The 15,354-nt window shown below is 37.1% G+C and overlaps 1 protein-coding gene, 1 long non-coding RNA gene and 2 other non-coding genes across 7 annotated transcripts; all 4 read right to left on the reverse strand.

Annotated features, from left to right (window-relative positions):
- Positions 1–2,581: 2,581 nt before the first annotated feature.
- LOC127425471 (uncharacterized) lies at positions 2,582–9,708 on the reverse strand. Of its 4 annotated transcripts, none has more exons than XR_007894623.1 (4): positions 8,908–9,707; positions 7,629–8,749; positions 4,273–4,445; positions 2,582–3,894 (listed from the first exon to the last, which is right to left on the reverse strand). XR_007894623.1 is itself a non-coding variant. In XM_051671525.1 (4 exons), exons 2-3 carry the CDS (start codon positions 8,742–8,744, stop codon positions 7,654–7,656), a joined length of 987 nt encoding a protein of 328 aa, XP_051527485.1. In that variant the 5' UTR covers positions 8,745–8,749; positions 8,908–9,708; the 3' UTR covers positions 2,582–4,445; positions 7,629–7,653. The 4 variants fall into 4 exon arrangements, 3 of the variants coding, with proteins under 3 accessions (XP_051527485.1, XP_051527486.1, XP_051527484.1); XM_051671525.1 differs by having other exon boundaries at positions 2,582–4,445; positions 7,629–8,605; positions 8,710–8,749; positions 8,908–9,708; XM_051671526.1 differs by having other exon boundaries at positions 2,582–4,445; positions 7,629–8,605.
- Positions 9,709–12,099: 2,391 nt separating this feature from the next.
- On the reverse strand, positions 12,100–14,965 carry LOC127425479 (uncharacterized). The gene is made up of 6 exons (XR_007894624.1): positions 14,900–14,965; positions 14,586–14,628; positions 13,708–13,762; positions 13,291–13,436; positions 13,050–13,110; positions 12,100–12,866 (listed from the first exon to the last, which is right to left on the reverse strand). It is a non-coding gene; the product is annotated as an uncharacterized LOC127425479 (long non-coding RNA).
- On the reverse strand, positions 13,181–13,247 carry LOC127425764 (small nucleolar RNA SNORD52). Its single transcript, XR_007894673.1, has one exon. It is a non-coding gene; the product is annotated as a small nucleolar RNA SNORD52 (small nucleolar RNA).
- On the reverse strand, positions 13,503–13,569 carry LOC127425765 (small nucleolar RNA SNORD52). The gene has a single exon (XR_007894674.1). It is a non-coding gene; the product is annotated as a small nucleolar RNA SNORD52 (small nucleolar RNA).
- Positions 14,966–15,354: the final 389 nt, after the last annotated feature.

Raw genomic sequence — 15,354 nt, forward strand, 5'->3', positions numbered from 1 at the left:
AATATTTATAAAGGAATTTTCCAGGTTCCATACAAGTTAAGCTCAGTTGACATAATTTAAGTCATAACGCTGACTACCATAGACTCCTCTCTCATCTATAAATGTTTTTAAAATCTTTTACAAATAATTTGATTTAATGACTCTAAAAAAAATTGTTTTAAAAGCACCTTAAATACACATATCATACTTACAAATAAATACTTAATCATTATTATCAAAAAAGATTTCAAACGTATTTTTCAAGATAATATATACAGTATATATACACTCTCTGAGCACTTTATAAGGAGCACTTTGGTGCCCGACGTGCTCTTGTGCATTCTGAGATGCTATTCTGCTCCCTTGGTAAATATGAGCAAAGAAGGCTGTGAAAAAAAATCTGCATTGTTTATCCTTCTGATCTTTCATTAAAAAAAATTAAAAATAAATAAATCACAAAAATCTAACCTTTAATTGAAGTTAAACAATTGAAAGAGGGGAAATATCTCATTATCAAATAAATATTTTTCTCCAAAACATGCTGGCTACAATTATTGGCACCCTTTGAAATTCTTATGATTCAAATATATCTGAAGTATATTCCCATTCATATTTTACATTTTTTAGTACACCTGTGTGACTAGGAACATGAAATTGTTCAGCCATGACTTCCTGTTTCCCAGGGTTATAAATATGAGGTAACACACAAGTGGCCAAAGAATCTCCAAGGATCACAGCTGGAGAATTGTGTAAATTAGTTGGGTTTTGGGGTCAGAAAGTCTCAAAATAATAATAATACAAAAATAAAAATAAATCATACATCACCACAAGTTGTTTGGGACTGTTTCAAGAAAAAAAAAAAAAGCCTCAGTTCTCATCCAACAACAAACTCAAGCATCTTCAGTTTCCCAGACATTACTGGAACTTCAAATGGGACTGGGTTCTATGGTCAGACCGAACAAAAATAGAGATTTTTGGCAGGAAACACCAGAGAAGGGTTTGGCGCACACAGAGATGAAGTAGTACTCAATGCCCACGGTTAAATGTGCTGCTGGATCTTTAATGTTGTGGGGCTGTTATTCTGCCAGACATCCTGGACATCTTGTTCGGATACATGGCATCATGGACTCTATCAAATACCAACAATTAAAAAATCTAAACCTTACTGCCTCATTAGACATTAAAAGAGAAGACTCAGAGCTGTTATCTTGGCAAAGAGAGATTGCAAAAAGTATTGAATAAAAGGGTGCCAATAATTATGGCCAATGCGTTTTGCAGAAAAATATTTATTTAATAATGAGATATTTCCCCTGTTTCAATTGTTTTACTTCAACTAAAGGTTAGATTTTTTTGAATGAAAGATCAAAAGTATAAACAATGCAGATTTTTTTTTTCACAGCCTTCTTTGCTCATATTTACCAAGGGTGTCAATATTTTTGGCCACCACTATATATATATATATATATATATATATACACACCGATCAGCCACAACATTAAATCCACCTGCCTAATATTGTGTAGGTCCCCCTCGTGCCACCAAAACAGCGCCAAGAGATCAGCAGTTATAGAAATACTCAAACCAGCCCATCTGGCACCAACAATCATCCATGCAATTATCTAATCAACCAATCGTGTGGCAGCAGTGCAGTGCATAAAATCATGCAGATACAGGTCAGGAGCTTCAGTTAGTGTTCACATCAACCATCAGAATGGGGAAAAAAATTATCTCATTGATTTGGACCGTGGCATGATTGTTGGTGCCAGATGGGCTGGTCTACGGTAACTCAGATAATCGCTCTGTACAACTGTGGAGCTAAGAATATAATCTCAGAATGCTATTCTGAGATGCAGGTTGGTGCTGTTTTGACAGCACAAGGGGGAACTACACAATATTAGGCAGGTGGTTTTAATGTTGTGGCTGATCCGTATATATATATATATATATATATATATATATATATATAAATAATTGAATTATCTCAACTGTACAACTACACGTCCATCAATCCTCTAACCCAAACTGGGTTTGTGATATTCAATGCTTGATTGAAGGAAGTGGACACTGATGTTATCACTGGTTAAAGAACACATGATGCATATGCAGGGTAGTAGCAAGGAATTCTGGGCCCCCTGACTATATATTGCTCTGTGTATATATTACACCCTGTCCACACCAGATACGAGCGGCGTGATGCAACAAAAGCAAATTGCTCCCACTAATCAATGATGCTTTCTACTCTGGATGCATCCGTCATGTTGCACCGACAGTAAACGGATGCCCTGTTTAATTTTGTTTTTTTGTATCCTGCCAAGAGACAAATAAACGGTATAGAACGTTCACTTTGACATGTCCAGCGTAGACAGCCTCAAGGCGTTGCGATACGACTTGACATTTTTCATGTCTGGTGTATCCCTTTTAAAATAATACAGTTTAAAATGTATTGTGTCCCCCCTGGATGTTTAGGCCGTAGAATCGTTACCACCCTCCACTCAACTAGCTACAACCCTGCACATATGCATTTTCATGTGGACAACAGAAATGTAATCATTTACATCTTGAGATACACCAAATATACTGTACATACCCCAGACACGACAAATTTAATGTGGAAAAAAGACATTTATTTTAGCTGTAAGGACTATTAAAGGCTCAGTGTACAGCACTTAAGAACTGTAGAAGTTAGGAAATATGCATTCATCCAACCATCCATCTTTCTCCTCTCAAACAGGCCATAGACGATACAGCACACATTTACATTTTTTTTTTTTATTACAGCAGTGGCCCGCACTTCAATGTACTCATGACTTTTAAAAAACCTACATGCATTCTTGCATTGCTTGAATTCATGGTAAACAAACAAACAATTTTGGCACTAAATATTGTTTAAATAATTACCATGAAAAATCGACAAATTTATACACAAGTACCTTAGAGAAAACAATGCCATTCACCACAAAAGAAAAGCGTGTCACAAGTTAAAAATATTTCCATCACTTAAGAGTATCATTGTGCTGATCTCATCATGCATAAAGCATGTAAAACACATTCTGGAAGAGAAAGCTATTCCTGCAAGCGTGAGACACGAATGTGTTATAAAGCATTGAATATTCAGCTGTCAGTACACAGATGTGCAAAATCCCTTCTAATTTCTTTACCCATGATTCACTCTGAACTGGCCAATGTACCAGGTACTGCGAGAAACAACAGAAGTATTCAAAACAATATGACAATCAAATGAAATACAAATTAAACAAAGAAGAACAATAATACATTTGAAATCGTCAAAAGGTGCAGTTAATGCTGTGATGGTACAAACATAAATATACATCAAACACAAAATGCTTCTAATGGCGTACGCCAAAACATAAAGATGCTATAATCAAACAAACTGTGCAACCACTTTAAAATAAGAATAATATTCAACAGGTTACAGAGTAATGTATTGCTCTAATTTGCTATATGTTGCTTAAGAATGTTTTGCATCCAGTTCCTTTATAATTGTCCTTTAATAATCACCTACTGATTTCACAAACGGACTGCATAACAGATGGGAATTACAATGGAAAAGTTTAAGCACTTATGATTTGAGAAAGGAAATGAACAATTTAAAGACACTGTTAGAGGAAAGGGTTAAATAAACTGAATAAAGTGACACATGCGGATGTCGAGTACATACAATGTGGAGTTGCAAAGCTGTTGATCACCATATAAACAACTTGTGTCTGTAACCGTTAAGCTAACTGATTAAGCCTATGGACAAATCACCCAATATTCAAATAAAAGCAGTTTTTAATAGTCTCAATGAGATTCCCTGACAATGTATTCAGTTCTGTACATGTTTCTTCTGTTTTTCCTATGTGTACAGTGCAGGCTGTCTTGTGGCAGTTTTAGTCACAGTAAGGATGAGGCATGCTGTAGATGAATTTTAGTCATTTGCTGGTGTGCTATCTTAAAAATCATACTAACACTTTACAGTAAGGTTCCATTCGTTAACATTAATTAATGCATTAGGTATCATAACGATGAACATTATATCTTCATAGCATTTATTAATCTTTGTTAATGTTAGTTAATAAAAATAACACTGTTCATTGTTAGTTTCTTGTTAGTTCATAGTGCATTAACTAAGGTTAACATACAACTTTTGATTTTAAAAATGTATCAAGATATGTTTAAATTAACATTAACTAAAGATTAATAAATGATTTAAATGTATTCTTCATTGTTAGTTAATGTTAACTAATGTTGCTAACTAATGTTAACAAATTAAACCTTATGGTAAAGTCTTACCAAAATCGTAGTTTTTGGAAGAATCAAAACATTTAAATGTGAGATCAAGGGGTGCTGGTGTTCACTTCAATCGTACATTGGCTTTGTGCAGTGTTGGTGCCCATCCATTTTGGTCAGTGTTGAAGTGGCCAAATCTTAAATCAAAGATCTTGGACCATCAGCATATCAGCAACCTATGACAAAAATAGAGAAATTCTAGATGAAAGTTGCATTATGTTCTTGTTAAAATAGAGAAAGCCAGATATTTAAGTGTTTTACGTAACTTGCTGTGTGAGAATCAACAAAACAAAACAAAATTAATGTTATTTATTGACAATTTTGCCCTCCAGTGCAGCACTCAAACACATGTGCTTTCACACATATTCAAATATTTGGTGTTATGTGGCACCAGGTTTGACGTCAATGATGCCAAATGTCATTGATTCTCGTTTATCTCATAATTAACTGCGACAGGCAAGATTAAAGGAATATTCCATGTTCAATACAAGTTAAGCTCAATCAACAGCATTTGTGACATAATGTTGATTACCACAAGAAATTGTTTTGACTCGTCCCTCCTTTTCTTAAAAAATAAAAAAAGGAGCAAAAATCGAGGTTACAGTGAGGCACTTACAATGGAAGTGAATGGGGCCAATTTTTGGAGGGTTTAAACACAGAAATGTGATGCTTATATTTAATAAAAGCACTTACATTAATTCTTCTGTTAAGACTCATGCATTATTTGAGCTGTAAAGTTGTTTAAATGGTCATTTTCACAGTCATTTTAAGGTTTACAGCATCATGTCCTCATGGCAACAAAGTTGTAAAATTGTCTATATCTTTACACAGAAAAGGTTAGTAAGTGATTTTATCACACTAACATCATGTTAACACACATATTGTTTTTGTCTTGTGGCTATATATTTGAAACAGTGAGAATTTAATGTTTACAGATTGGCCCCATTCACTTCCATTTAAGTGTCACTGGAACCAAGATTTTTTTCAAAGAAAAAAATCAAAATTACAGATAGTTTTAAGGGGGATGGAAGTCGGCTGGAGCACCCTCATTCCAGGAGTGGTGCTTGGAGATGGGGAGGGTGGGGGTCATTTAGAAGACTGGGAAAATTGGACTTGTTTGTGGGGAAATGGGGCAGATATCTGGCATTTCTGGAGGGCTCTCAGGGAGGGGCAGTGGAGAGAGAAGTGTAGTTGTCAATATGTGTGATATATATATATATATATATATATATATATATATATATATATATTTTTTTTTTTTTTTTGTGTTTCTATAATCATGTATGACCACTGGGATGTTGTTGAGGGTCAGGGTGAGGTTGGGATTGGCAGGGGTAATAGTGGGGGTTAACTGTTTATTCTGTGTATATATGTTTTGTTTTTCTGGGTTTAATATGTGAATCAATAAACATTTTTTGTCAGAAAAAGTCAAAATTATATTTTGTGGTAATCAACATTATGCCACAAATGCTGTCGACTGAGCTTAACTTGTATTGAACCCGGAATATTCCTTTAATTATGTGGAAGCGCAAATGAGATTTGTGAGCTACAGCAGAGGGAAGTTTTTCAGCAAATAACAATTTTTGTTCTGTCTGTTCTGTCACACAAAGTTATCAAATGGCTTCAGAAGTCTTGAAATAGAGTGCACAAGTTGGATGCAATATTTTGACATGCTTTTTTTTTCATTTTTGGAGCTTTCCCTTCCACCTTAACTTTCACTGTATGGAAAAGACTAAAGAACAGCGTGAATGGCAATATATCATTTAAAGACTACATGCATGTCAATCACAGTCACACTGGGGGAACTTATCACCACAAGTTGGTTTCACAGCTCTGAAAATGTCATGCTTGTTTTCTCTGGCTGAAAGATTTAAACTGCTCCCCCTTCGGAAGAGATTAAGACATTAAAATCAACCAGTTGAGCTATATTAAATAATTATAAATGCCTTGAACAAAAAGAGTAATGTTTTATCCATTAAGAAAAGTTCCTAACATAGGCCCTAATTAGAATAATTTAAAGCCATTTTTATGACACAAACACACGCATAGGCTTGTGATGGTATTAAGTAATACGGTATATCACAGTAATTAACATGCATGATATTGTTATCGTGGGCGCTTCAAAATACCGTAAATAATTTTAGATAACCTTTTAGCAAATTGTTTACATTTTTCTGATAGCACAGTAGTTTTCCATCAACGAATCAAGATTCACAACACTGTGTATGCAGTATAAATGTCACATGTGCACTCTGATGTAAACAAAACCAACATGGACGAGAAGCATGGCTGACAGAGGAACACAGCTGACTCTATATCCGCAGTCTAAAAGGGTTAAGTCAGAAGTGTGGAAGCATTTTTGGGTTCCATAAAAATGTAGAGGGATCGTTAGTCAAAGATAGTTTCCCTTTGTGTAAAACAAGTGGCAGTGAAACACTGGAACACCTCCAACATGTTCGCTCATCTGCGGGACAATCATCCCGCTCAATTCAGTGAGATAATGGTAAGTTGTGACAGTTCTGCTTGCTTTTCCAATCTGTTTTTGAAAGCACTCTGAGAGACAACTAACTAAGTGACAACTTAAGCAGTGGCTCTAATGTGAGTGTTGCCACCTTGTGGACCCACTAATTAGAGCAAATAACTCCAGGCGCATGCGTATTCTGAGCGTTCAAAAGACTCACGGTTAGAAAAATCGGGCTACGCGCGTTCAGTGCGAGCACTCTGCTGATGACGAGATTTGCATCAAGCGTCCTGTACGAAGTTTACTTTACAAAAAAAAAGTGAACTGTTGTTGCCATTTTCAGATAATGTGTAGCTTACTTTCAAGTGGCCGAAGAGTAGATCACTAAAACTCCACTAGCTACACAGTAACGTTTGCGTCTTGTAGTAGCAACTAAAATACAGCTGTAATCAGCTAATACTAGTCCTGTAATTAATAATGCCAATGTGGCACGATGATGATTTCAATATTTAGTTCAAGTTGAAACGCAACGTAATCTTACGTTGCCATACAGTGTGTGTGAACATATTATATTTTTAGCTAGCACCTAGCTGTATACTGTTTTAGCAACTGGCTTGCTATCCAGAAAAAACATGCATTAGTATTTTAAATGTTCAGGGTTCTTTTCAAAGTTCTTTGTTATTTGTTAATTTAAAAGGCCAGTTTGGTATTGAAAAAAGTCATTAAACTTGTTATTAAGAGAACAAATATAAAGTTTGTTTATCTTTCAACCCATTTTTGTATTGTAGTTCAATGCCATGATAAAAGGTTCAGCAATTATTGTGATGTGAAAATTTGATACCATCACATTCCTACACACAAAAACACCTATGTTTCATGGAGACAAATGTCTACATACCCAAAATATCAATTTTCTCTGTAAATTAACTTCTTAGTTTAACTCCTTTGTTGCTTTCATCAGTGGTCTGCTGTGGTTCATTCTGCTCCCATGTGTCCTTCTCCCCCTCAGCCACTTTGACCTCATCGTCACCTTTCCCATCATCCCCCTCTCCCACAATTTCACTCTGGTGCACACTAACAGAGATGACCAGAGCTTGCACAATACCATAGATGACAGCAAATTGCGGCAGATGCTCCTGTACCGCCCACAGCAGTCCTGCCATCCCGAGAGACGATACCAAGAACATGGCCATGCCATGGAGCCACAGTTTCAGGGCCCCCTGCACCCCCAACGCATCTAAAATGATCTTGGCCGGAGAGGAAACTGTTTTTAGAAAGCCCACTACAAAGAGGTCAAACAGGTGGCGGAGAAAATTAAAGCAAATCTCGTAGTGTTCTGGAAGAATTTCTCCCGTCCACGAGCGAGAGAAGAACTGGAATGCTGACTGCTTATGGGAAAGATGCGTGGGAGATGGTGGAGGCGTCCCGTAATCTGACTCCCCGTCGATTTCATCTGTGTCCCACGTGCCCTCATTCCACCCGGCACATTTCCGTTGTCGTAGTCCAGTGGATGATGACCATCTAGGCCAAAAAAAGTAGCTGGAAGGAAGCATCCTCCTCCACCAGCGTGAAGAGCTTTGGGCTGCCACGTTCTCGACCTCAGGCCTCATCGCCCTCAGCTCTTCTATTTCAAAAGGCGTGACATTCTCCTCTGTCTCCCAGAACTCCTCAGCCAGTGTCTTTTGGTCATTCTTGGGTTTCTCGCTCCTCCAAACCCAGGACGTGAGTCCCCATAAACCCCACCTGCTTTGGGTCTGACTCAAAGTTGTCAAGGGTTTTTCTGGTTTGGTTTTGCTGCCCCAGGTGGAGTACAGATTGGCTGGACTGACCCACCCCCAAACTCGACCTACAACAGCTGTCATGTCTGTACTAGTACTGTAGAATACACAAAGAGAAGAATTAACGTGCTTAAACATACATAAAGTGCCAGTATAAAGTAATTATTACTGTAATATAAAGCAATAATACAGATAACTTACCCTTTATCTACTAACGATAGTCTATAACTATTCATCAAATCTAGTTTGTTATCAAGAATAAACCAAAGTTTCACACTGTCACAAGAATATGCATATATATATATATATATATATATATATATATATATATATATATATATATATATATATATAAAGGTAAATTGTTGTATTTGAATGTCACACGATATCTCAACAAACCTGTAAGGCGTGTTTGTCGCTTTAGAGCAAATTAAACCCAAACAAATTAGCAGGACACACCCGACCGAATCTCGGAATCTATTTAGTTAAAAAAGTCAAAAATACTACCCTGATAGTGGGACTTAATTTATGTTGTATTTCACATTTGAGTGGCTCTCAAAACATTTTCCTCAGGCGAAACAGATTCTGTTAACATGTCTAAACAAGACAATACTAAACTGCACCACTTAATTCAGAATTACTAGAAATCCAGCTCGAAACACTGTCGACCGACTATCAGAAATCCATGCAATGTGGAAAAGTGAAATCTTTAGTTTTACAGACATTAAAAACGGACAACTCCTCCAGCTAGATCCCACAAATATCACAGTCGCATAGACGGTAGTGTTGCCTTATCGCGGCCAGCTTCACACTACTTCTCGCATCCTACCGGTAAAAACATGGGCGAACTTAAAAAATATGAACTAATAAACATCTCGACGGAGTGCTAAAATTTAATCCAGGGTACTTCCATGATATTATCGCCGTTCCAAAGTTAAATAACCGAAAAACTTTGAGAAAAAACGGTTATTGTGTTGTCTGCGCGCTTGTTTTACTCTGCCTGGTAACGCGCTGGTTGCATTATGTCATCTCTGACCCGCTGACCTTCACTCTCCCTGTTTTGTGGTGCTACATGTCAACTATTGAAGTCTATTGATTTTTTTTGAAGGCGTGCACCTGCACACATTCATTTGTTTTAACGGGCGGACAAGTCGCTAAAATGAATTACGTCAAGCAGCGTGAAGTCAAATATCATCACCTCCACGTCTCAGAGCAATGATGTATCATAATAAAAGTCCATTTAAAACCAACAACTGCAGACAAGTAAAATCACACAGACGGAATCAGTCACATTTTTGTGTAGTGGAAATTATTTCACTAAATCTAAATTAAGAAATCTTACAGGAAAGCTTAACTCCAGAAATGCATTAGTGTGCAGTGACTTTTTTAAATACACATTTCCATCATCATCAACCATGATGACGATGAGTCTGCATACAGAAGGGAGGTTGAACGGCTGGCTCACTGGTGCAGTCAAAACAACCTGGAGCTGAACACGCTCAAAACAGTGGAGATGATTGTGGACTTTAGGAGGAACACCCCAACACTGACCCCCCTCACCATTCTAAACAGCACTGTGACAGCAGTGGAGTCATTCAGGTTCCTGGGCACTACCATCTCACAGGACCTGAAGTGGGAGACACATTGACTCCATTGTGAAAAAGGCCCAGCAGAGGTTGTACTTCCTTCGCCAGCTGAGGAAATTCAACCTGCCACAGGCGCTGCTGATACAGTTTTACTCAGCAGTCATTGAGTCTGTCCTCTGCGAAATCAGACATCAGAAGTCTACAAAGGACAGTTCGGACTGCTGAGGGGATTATTGATTGCCCCCTGCCCCCCCTTCAAGAACTATACACTTCCAGAGTGAGGAAAAAGGCTGGAAAAATCACTCTGGACCCCACTCACCCTGCCCACTACCTTTTTGAACTGTTGCCTTCTGGCCGACGCTTCAGAGCACTGAGTACCAGAACTGTCAGGCACAGGAAGTTTTCTTCCCTCAGGCTATCCATTTCATGAACAGTTAAAACTGCCCCATTGAGCAATAACTATGTGCAATACACAGCTTAGTCAATTATATTTATTTAAACTATTTATATATACAGGTGCATCTCAATAAATTAGAATGTCGTGGAAAAGTGCATTTATTTCAGTAATTCAACTCAAATTGTGAAACTCGTGTATTAAATAAATTCAATGCACACAGACTGAGGTAGTTTAAGTCTTTGGTTCTTTTAATTGTGATGATTTTGGCTCACATTTAACAAAAACCCACCAATTCACTATCTCAAAAAATTAGAATATGGTGACATGCCAATCAGCTAATCTACTCAAAACACCTGCAAAGGTTTCCTGAGCCTTCAAAATGGTCTCTCAGTTTGGTTCACTAGGCTACACAATCATGGGGAAGACTGCTGATCTGACAGTTGTCCAGAAGACAATCATTGACACCCTTCACAAGGAGGGTAAGCCACAAACATTCATTGCCAAAGAAGCTGGCTGTTCACAGAGTGCTGTATCCAAGCATGTTAACAGAAAGTTGAGTGGAAGGAAAAAGTGTGGAAGAAAAAGATGCACAACCAACCGAGAGAACCGCAGCCTTATGATTGTCCAGCAAAATCGATTCAAGAATTTGGGTGAACTTCACAAGGAATGGACTGAGGCTGGGGTCAAGGCATCAAGAGCCAACACACACAGACGTGTCAAGGAATTTGGCTACAGTTGTCGTATTCCTCTTGTTAAGCCACTCCTGAACCACAGACAACGTCAGAGGCGTCTTACCTGGGCTAAGGAGAAGAAGAACTGGACTGTTGCCCAGTGTTCCAAAGTCCTCTTTTCAGATGAGAGCAAGTTTTGTATTTCATTTGGAAACCAAGGTCCTAGAGTCTGGAGGAAGGGTGGAGAAGCTCATAGCCCAAGCTGCTTGAAGTCCAGTGTTAAGTTTCCACAGTCTGTGATGATTTGGGGTGCAATGTCATCTGCTGGTGTTGGTCCATTGTGTTTTTTGAAAACCAAAGTCACTGCACCCGTTTACCAAGAAATTTTAGAGCACTTAATGCTTCCTTCTGCTGACCAGCTTTTTAAAGATGCTGATTTCATTTTCCAGCAGGATTTGGCAACTCCCCACACTGCCAAAAGCACCAAAAGTTGGTTAAATGACCATGGTGTTGGTGTGCTTGACTGGCCAGCAAACTCACCAGACCTGAACCCCATAGAGAATCTATGGGGTATTGTCAAGAGGAAAATGAGAAACAAGAGACCAAAAAAGGCAGATGAGCTGAAGGCCACTGTCAAAGAAACCTGGGCTTCCATACCACCTCAGCAGTGCCACAAACTGATCACCTCCATGCCATGCCGAATTGAGGCAGTAATTAAAGCAAAAGGAGCCCCTACCATGTATTGAGTACATATACAGTAAATGAACATACTTTCCAGAAAGCCAACAATTCACTAAAAAAATTTTTTTAATTGGTCTTATGATGTATTCTAATTTTTTGAGATAGTGAATTGGTGGGTTTTTGTTAAATGTGAGCCAAAATCATCACAATTAAAAGAACCAAAGACTTAAACTACTTCAGTCTGTGTGCATTGAATTTATTTAATACACGAGTTTCACAATTTGAGTTGAATTACTGAAATAAATGCACTTTTCCACGACATTCTAATTTATTGAGATGCACCTGTATATACACACATGTATATATTTTTACATCATTTAATCTTTGTTTAAAACACTTTTGTTCACTGTTAGTTCATAGTGCATTAAATGTTAAAATGTATTATGTTGAAATTAACATTAAGACTAATAAATGCTTTACATGTATTGTTCATTGTTAGATCATGTAAATTAATATTGTTAACTAATGTTAACAAATGGAACCTCATTGTAAAGTGTTACCATAATCTCAAAGCCTGTTAAGGCCATCAGTATAGACTTGATTTATACATAATAATTCACCCAACACACACTTGGGTCAAATTGTTTGTGTTGTGCCACAAAATAAAATGATCTCAATATGAATAACAAGGTGTTGCTTAAAAGTATGGCCAGGTAAACCAGCAATATAATATTAATGATAGGAGTACTATGTACTAGAGCAAGTGCATTTCCATAAGTATTTGATCCATCATCAAGCAAATCAAGTTTTTAAAAGTCTGTTTATTATAGACTAAAAACTTCACATCAATCTGTAATCAAGAAACTTGCAATTTTACAAAAACTTTGGAATCACAGTTTAAACTGAATGGTTAAAAAGTTACTCCACAAATTCCCTTTGAAATGACACAGACTTCAAACACAATGCAAAGGTTGACGTCTTCGTTTTTCTGTATCCTGGTCACAACTCTTCTGGCTTCAACTTCTGTCCTTCAAAGAAAACAAGTGTATCAGATTTCACAACAAAAACTTAAAAGGTATCACTTGACTGTCAATGTTTCAGTGCGCCGCGAGAAAGTAACATCATTGACTTTCAGTGGAACCGAACAACGCAATCATCATTAACACCAATAATACCCAAAGGTAGGTTTGGTGGCGCTGTACTTACACAAGCAGCCACCTCCTCACGCAAATGTGCATACGAGACTGCCTTTTGGTGCCACGCCAACCTGGAAAACAATACGGTAAATGTCAACCAAAATTGCTTCGCTCCAATGATATGTTAATTATCAGAACATGTGCTCAGAGAAATGTGTAGAGCTTCATGTTTTCATCAGAGACTCTAGTCTATTGAATCATCAATGCACACCACTGGTAGAAGGTCAGCACAGATAGGAAACAATACAAACCTTTATTCATGTGCTAGAGGTTTCCAAGCCAACTATGTTGGCTACAAATCCATAGTTAAACACTTCAGTTGATGCAATCGTTTGACCAAAGTATGGGTGGACACCATAGTTCAACCTTAGTTGCAGCCATTTTTTATCATGCCATCCTGAAAAAGAGGCCAATGTCAACCAAAATTGCTTTGCTCCAGTTATATGTTAATTATTAGAACATGTGCTCAGTGAAATGTTAAGAGCTTCATAATGTCTTCAGAGACTCTAGTCTATTGAATCATCACAGCACACCATTGATAGTCTGTCAGCACAGACGGGAAGCAACACCAACCTTTATATGGTTGCACAAGAGAGGGGGTATTTCATCGTCAGAGCTTATTATGGGCCACGTTTTCCAAATTAAACGCATAAGAAATAATTGCTTACCCACTGGATTTCAACTCTTGGCATCCTCTACCTGGTAACTTCTGCTCATCCCAGCCTATAAACAATTAAAAAAATTTAGGGACATCAAAGACAGATCTACTCAAATACCACTGGTATTGTATGTGTTCAGTAAACTATAAAAAGCTTCATAGGTATTTCAGAGACTCTAGTCTAATGAATCATTACACACTAAAATATATATATATATACACACACACACACACAGGATTGGGAGGGTTACTTTTGAAATGTATTCCACTACAGATTACAGAACACATGCTGTAAAATGTAATTTGTAATGTATTTCATTAGATTACTCAAGGTCATTAACGTATTCTAAATACTTTTGAGAAAAAAATATATTATGATTAGCGTGAATTTTCTAGATAAAAAAAAAATATGATCGTGTCTGGTAACATGTGCTTGTAAAATGGCTAGAAATAGCATTTTAGCTTAGCGTAAAGCTGACAATTTACACAAGGTTTATTTCTATTTCTTCTGCTCCAAACTTCTCTGTCTGTTTGCATGTATGAATGTAACACATCATAAGAAAGTGTTTCACCGCTGTTCAAATGCACTTTGGATCGCATCATTTATATGTATACATTTTTCCATCTGAAAGGACTAAAGTAATCTCTTCGGTAATCCAAATACTTTTTGAATGTGACTATTCTAATTATTAATGTTATCAGTAATTATCAGTTACATAAATTGTAACTGTAGTGGAATACAGTTACTTATATTTTGTATTTTAAATGCGTATTCCCGTTATATGTACTCCCCAACCCTATATATATATATATATATATATATATATATATATATATATATATATATATATATATATATATCAAACAATGATAAGGAACCATACTTACTGCGATATTCTTGCAGCTTGGAGCCATTTCTTTGTGATTTGAGCTAACACACACAAACAAAACAAAAACACTCAAGATGAGTAACAATTCGCAAATAAAAACGATTAGGTCATATCGGATCAAACTTGCTGGTCAAAAACACTAAATGTAAATATGACAACGAGGTCCTTAAGCGCTACACAAATAATATTTTCGCAGGTTGCGGGTTAGCATTAATTCATATGTTCTCTACACTTCATAACTAATTAAAATGTAATGTTATAAACAGTAGTTAAATGCATTTAATCAGCTAAATGTATGAAGATTTCCCTCACCTCAAACACTGCACAAGTCGCAGCGTGGCAAAGACCGGACACAGCGCGTAGGCGAGCAGCTATATAAGGCCCCCATTGCTGCAGACAGGGTGGCAAAAAAATTGCCTGAACACAAATCATATATGCAGAAATAAATCTGCATTATATCTGGGTAGTTGACATGCTGTACTACATCTAAAATTATTTTCTAATTCTTTTATAGTTATTATGAATTATGATATGACCTCATATTAATTGAGAAACTGCATGGAATATTTGACATTAAGAGCTTTGTCCTTTGTAGTGAGCAGGGCATAGGGATGATCACTTTCGATTGGCATTCGCCCCTTTTCTCCTGCAGTACAAAACACGCAAATTTATGGATTGGTATTGCAAATATGTTGCTATGCAGCACATAATTGTGCATCTTTGCCAAGAGGAAACTGAAATAAAGCCGCTAAAGCCGTACATTTCTG

This window comes from Myxocyprinus asiaticus, chromosome 34 (genome assembly GCF_019703515.2).
Source record: "Myxocyprinus asiaticus isolate MX2 ecotype Aquarium Trade chromosome 34, UBuf_Myxa_2, whole genome shotgun sequence".
Classification (NCBI taxonomy): Eukaryota; Metazoa; Chordata; class Actinopteri; order Cypriniformes; family Catostomidae; genus Myxocyprinus; species Myxocyprinus asiaticus.

Bases quoted from the DNA above. Each gene is read 5' to 3' on its own strand.
- LOC127425471 (XM_051671524.1), bottom strand. From the start codon at position 8,646: ATGTTTAAGCACGTTAATTCTTCTCTTTGTGTATTCTACAGTACTAGT.